Source organism: Paramormyrops kingsleyae, chromosome 11 (assembly GCF_048594095.1).
Source record: "Paramormyrops kingsleyae isolate MSU_618 chromosome 11, PKINGS_0.4, whole genome shotgun sequence".
Classification (NCBI taxonomy): Eukaryota; Metazoa; Chordata; class Actinopteri; order Osteoglossiformes; family Mormyridae; genus Paramormyrops; species Paramormyrops kingsleyae.
This window is the reverse complement of record NC_132807.1, coordinates 25,895,007-25,901,006: the sequence shown is the minus strand read 5'-3', so window position 1 is coordinate 25,901,006 and position 6,000 is coordinate 25,895,007. Positions and strand designations below refer to the sequence as shown.

General features: G+C 43.9%; 1 protein-coding gene across 4 annotated transcripts in view; it reads right to left on the bottom strand.

The window, feature by feature from the left end:
• Positions 1-1,478: 1,478 nt before the first annotated feature.
• LOC111848021 (leucine-rich repeat-containing protein 49) overlaps positions 1,479-6,000 on the bottom strand; it is a 51,385-nt gene continuing 46,863 nt past the window's right edge. For all 4 annotated transcript variants that reach the window (XM_072718345.1, XM_072718347.1, XM_072718346.1 and 1 more), the window contains 2 exons: positions 4,813-4,963; positions 1,479-2,560 (listed from right to left, as the gene is read on the bottom strand). In XM_072718345.1, coding sequence (XP_072574446.1) covers positions 2,345-2,560; positions 4,813-4,963 — 367 coding nt within the window. In that variant the 3' untranslated portion in view covers positions 1,479-2,344. The remainder of the gene's footprint in view (positions 2,561-4,812; positions 4,964-6,000) is intronic.

Sequence of the window (6,000 nt, the reverse complement as noted above, 5' to 3'; positions counted from 1 at the left end):
CTTTGTATGGCCGTGATGGAGAACCTCTGACCTCCTTTCCATCACATGGAATCTCGGACCAGGAATCCAACGCTGATGATGATCTTCAGCTTTGTCCATTTACAGTACTCACCACCGGGTTGCATTTAGACTTAGACTTCAGAGTCTAACACAGTGTTTCATCATTAAATACAGTACTGAGCAAAAGTGTTGTTGAGGCTATTTATCTGGGTAGTAAGTGTATATTTGCTCAGAAAAAGAAACAATTAGTAACATTAGAACAGATAAAATTTATCAGTAACACAATAAAAAATAAGCAAGAATTTCTTCTGTTCTCCAAAAAGTTATTGATAATTTGTTGGGTAGTTGGATAAATACCGTTTTGGTTCACAAAGCTCTCCTTGGGGGCACCTCAGCCATCATATATATTTGTTAAACTTCACCACTAGCTCAATTAATTAATTAACCTAATTAGTTAAATAATTTAATGGGGTATTGCTTAGCCAAATAAGGCAAGGGTATAGTCGAGTAAAAAAAATACACAAGTGTGTTGGATGATTGCTGCAAATAGTAGGGGGATTTTAAGAGAGTTTTTTAAATGTCTAAGCTGACACATTGACAGACAAATTATCATACTTTTACACCAAAATGAACATCATTTAAACATCATTTTCTTTGACTGCCTAAGACGTTTGCACAGTACTGTAGGTAGATGACATGAGATTTTAAAATAGTGTTGACATGTTCTAACAATTCCCAATAACATTCAGAAGAGAACAGATTAGCATTTCCATTAGCAACACTGGTGTGCTTTGTGTCATGAAGGAAAACAGAGTAGACAAGTATAATGACTTTTGCTAATGCACCCCATAGCAGAGCACCCCCTACTGGAAATGTAGGCAATCCCCAAAGCAGTGCAAAGTGATTGAATGGGAGCAGTCGGTGCACTGCAATTCTGCAGCAGAAGATGAAGACTCCTCTCACTGCCAGTGTGTAAGGCAGGGGGTGTTCCACTGGTTGGCGCAGAGATATGGGGTAGATGGCCTTAATGGAAAATTCTGGAAATGCACCATAAATGTTATCTGGGAGGACTGGGAGTCCCTCCTTTTGACGTGGTAAGGTGTGCAAGGGGCCAATGTCAGTAAGGAGACACATTTCTCAGGCTGTCCTACAGAGTCAAAGAGGCACTAATGTGCAAAACAGGTTAAACTAACCATGTCTGATTGCATGAATGATTATGTGCAAAAAATCACCAAACAATATGAACCAAATACTCACTATCAGAAATTCATTAGTTCTAATTTCAAGTAAAAAAAACATTACTGGGAATCACTGGGTTAACCGAACGTTCAAAATAAATCACATGCACCCTCAGGTTTAGAATACATCCCCCCTCTATCTAGTCCAGTGCTGCCTCTAATGGTGCTGCCCTCTTATGATGTAAAGGAGATATTGCAGTGCATTAGATTTAATGCAAACTGAATGTGTTTCCTGTTTAAAGTCAAGGTGAGTTGGTAATAAGCCTTTTTATTAACAACGTGGACCAGTTGTTTTTCAGCTCAATTTATATCCGTATGTAAGAACTAATATTGACAAGATTAGCCCATAAAAGTAAAGAGCTGTTCTCAAGTCTTCCACAACACTCAAGTGAATTCATTTTGTTCCCAATCTACCAAAATTGTCCTTGGCTGTTACTGGTTCACAAAGAGCTGTAACACCTGCAAATACACCAGTCAGCCAGAAGCAGAACCTAGACTGCCTGCTTTATAGCATCAGAGAACCTCAGTTTGCCAAAAATACAATCTATACATTCAGCATCACATTTCAGCATCACCCCTGAGGTGGACCATTAAACCGGGACCCATCATAGCAACTCATAGCTGATAACTAATGCAGATGCTCCATAAAAACACAGGCATTCAACAACTGTTATTAAAGATTGCAGACAGAGTCATTTAATTCATGGGTATGTATATTTTTGTACATTTTGGGGATATATAGTATTATTTTCAAGCCAACTAAAATGTTTATACTTTTGTACTGCGGAAGGAGGTTCTGAGAAATAAATTCTAATGAATTATGAGAATTGGATTCTGCAGTGTTTCTGCTGTCCCTAGAAGAATACACCCGATCCCATATATACTTATTTTCATATGAAGTATCCAAAATAAGAAACTATTGCTATTGCTAATGTATGCAGTTCAGCAATTGTCAAATTCATCAGCCTGTTAAGTAAAGTTGGGTGAGATGATCCATTTTAGCAAACAGATAATATATTTTAGAAGAACTGGTCCACTTGGAGGTGGATGGATTGGAGGTGTGGTTAAAGAGTGTGATCTACGCTGAAGATGTTGGTCCTCTCTGCTCATTGGCCATGAGAAAGTCTGCTGAGGCAAGCTTGCTGATAAGCAGGGAGGTTCTTCATCTTAATCACACAATCCTGCACCATCTCCCTTAAGAGGGAGGGCCACAGCCTCTGCAGGGAATCACCCTTCAGGCTGGTTTCAGACACCCTATGGACCAGCTCACGCAGGTACTGCCGGGCTATCGCAGTCTTCTCCCCTGACTCCACAGCACCCTCCTGTGGTAGAGGACAGAATGAAGTTTGCATAGCAATATTCTCAAACAGGTTGGCAATGTGGTCCTAGCTGAGCTCTTAAGTCAATGTTGATCAAATGTGTCCCAAATTTAAATGATACCAAATCAGCTTAGGGCAAGCTATAATTCTTCTATCATGTTAATTCACATATATAGAAGGATCAACCAGAAGAAAGTTGGGTTAAACTGATCAGCTGCATCTCAATGCTGACTAATTAGCAATCCATCAGACAGACATATTTGCTCCACTTGGAAATGAAAGGCAGCAGAGCCAGAGTAAGATGTTCACCTTGTTAGTGTTTTATAAGCGTCAGCTTGGGGTGTCACAGAGCTGGATGTGGAGTCTGCTTTTGTGGAGTGTGCTCTGGGGAGTGTGCTCTTGGGGAGTGTGCTCTGGGGAGTGTGCTCTTGCGGAGTGTGCTCTGGGGAGTGTGCTCTGGGGAGTGTGCTCTTGCGGAGTGTGCTCTGGGGAGTGTGCTCTGGGGAGTGTGCTCTGGGGAGTGTGCGCTTGGGGAGTGTGCTCTTGCGGAGTGTGCTCTTGGGGAGTGTGCTCTGGGGAGTGTGCTCTTGGGGAGTGTGCTCTGGGGAGTGTGCTCTTGGGGAGTGTGCTTTTGTGGAGAGTGCTCTTGTGGATGTTTGGAGAGAGTGCGCTGATGGGACTTCTTTACTGCTTTGCTTTTCTTAAAGGAGCGTGACCCTCTTATCGCATGGAAAGCAATGGAAGGAGAATTCCTTGGTTTATTTTTGCTTCAGATCGAATACAACAGACACAACACTACGGCATATTGGCTTGTACTTGGTAGGTCACATGAACAGCATTATCACGCGATTCGAACCTCCTGATTGGCGCTACCAAGCTCCCAGGAGTGAAAATCCCAAAACCTATTTGCCAGCAGAGCAGAGGCACCCATGACAGGAATGAGGGAAGTATTTTGGGAGGGGTTCCAAATACCATCCAGAACGAGATGGATAAATGAAAGAGGAGAGTCCATGGTGTCCCTATGGGGGGGGGTGGGGGCGGTGGCGGCAGCGGTGGGGGGGGGGGCCTGCAGCCGTTACAGCCCCTTCCAAGGCTCAAATTCTTGCCTGTAAGGACAGTGAGTTCTGGCAGCCTCAGCGCTGTGAGGACAGATGCCAACTCAAAACAACTGACGTAATAGTACTGATGGGTGAACCTGGGACCCAGAAGATTCTGAATGGTGCACAACAGCTTCAGGAGGCCTTTTCCAGAGAATGTTTTCATTATTTTGATGAACCACAGGTCTCTAGTGCTTCGTCCTTATGCTTAGCTTTCACAGTCTTGTGTATCATACAAACTATCTTCTGGTTGCAGCACACCTAGTAAGTCTATACCAGTGTTTCTCAACCCACTACTCAGGAACACCCATAGGTCCACATTTTTGCACCCTCCCAGCTCCCTAAGAGTAAAGAATGTGGACCGTCTGGAGTCCCTGAGGACCGAGTTCAGAAACACTGGTCTATACCACTGGCTCTCCAAGGCTTCAGTCTCTGGCTCTTTCTGGGGGATTCCCAGGTGCTCCTAAGCTAGCAGGGCGATATAACCCCCCCCCCCCCCCCCCAGTGTATCCTGGGTCTATGACCCACTATGGAACATGCCAGGAACAGCTCACTTAGGAACAGCCTTGTGAAATCCCGGAACCACCTCAGCGGACTGATCTGAAGAAGCAGTTACTTTAAGGTCTCTGAAGATCTTACCCTGGCATCCCTACAGGAGAATCCTATTTCATCTGCTTGTTCTTTTGTTCTAAAATGATACACTTACAAGTATGTTTAATTTGCGATTTGTATCAACACATTGAATCAAGATTAACTTCATTTTGACAGGCAGGGTTCTAAGTGTTGAGGACCAGAGCTGTATGCTTCAGAATTATCATCATAATGCGATATAGGGCTGCTTTTAAGACCATAAGAACATAAGAACTATACAAACGAGAGGAGGTCATTCGGCCCATCGAGCTCGCTTGGGGAGAACTTAACTAATAGCTCAGAGTTGTTAAAATCTTATCTAGCTCTGATTTAAAGGAACCCAAGGATTCAGCTTGCACTACGTTATCAGGAAGACTATTCCATACTCTGACTACACGCTGTGTAAAGAAGTGCTTTCTTAAATCCAGTTTGAAATGTTCTCCCGCTAATTTCCACCTATGGCTAACACCTTAAACTAAGATGAGGTGAACCAAAGGTTTAATGCAACAGGGCCCCAGGAGATCTGACCTCTGTGCCCTCGACAGGGCTGTCCAGGCAGGGGTAGCTGAGCAGGGTCTTCCCCAGGCTTTCGCCTAGCAGCTTGCTGGCCTCATGCAGCTCTGGTCTAAGCCCCGCCCTCTGGCCACGTCCCTCCAGGAGAAGCTGCAGCTGGTGCTTCCTGCAGCATGGAGGATGATGAGGAGAGACGGGTCTCTTAGGTGAAAAAGGAAGTGTGAAGGTTGAAAGTGTGAGTCCACATTTGCACAAAAAAAATGCAAAAATCAGCTTAATTGTTGGTTTTGACTGTGAGTAAAGTCTCACGCTGTGGGAGATATTTTCTTGAACACTGTCAGGCCTCCAGAAATCATATCTAAACAACCCACCAGCACCAATTATCACAGCAGAAAAAGCTCTCTTAATTATGGCAAAAGCTTAAAAAAAATCTTTAGCATCTACTCTACAGCATCAGTTATGATCCACATCACAGTAGCTGCATTCACAGAAGGTATTCCTGTAGGATGTGACATCCGATGGATGTATCCGATTCATCGTGACTAATCAAGAGATACTGTACTGTTCCAACACGTTCCAACAGCCGGCATTAGATAAACCAATCAATCCAGCTCCAGCTGTAGGCTAAAATACCGGATGGGATTAGTTTGGGTAAGGAAGGAAATGCAAGGGAGGAGCTGACAGAGTCAGAAACACAGCGAGAGACCCCGTTTAAGCTGGAATGGGTGGAGTTAATGGAAAAACCTGCTATCATAGTGTTAGGACATGAAAAGTAAGCTGAGGGTTTGTAAGGAGGGACCCGCTGTAGTGCCTCAAGCAGCTGCAAAAACGGGTAAGAGCTGCTGTGCGGCCAAGCGAGTGAATGTCAGCAACAAAGAGAGCAACTATCATAACCCATTTATCTCCCGAAACTGCTTATTCAAGGCAGGGTTACAGTGTTAGCCTGGAGTCCATCCCAGCCAGCACAAAAAAAATACACCAATTCACCAAACAGCATATTTTTGGATTGTGGGCGGAAACTGCAGTGCCCAGAAGAAACTTACTAAATCATAGGAGAAAAAAAAGCAAGTTACACCCACACGTGGAGCCAGGAATGGGGTCTGAACTCCTGAACATGGTGCTGTCATGCTACAGTTATTAATGTTGTTATACTGGGACTTGTGTTCTCTGATACAGCTGTATGGATGTTACAACAGTACAATG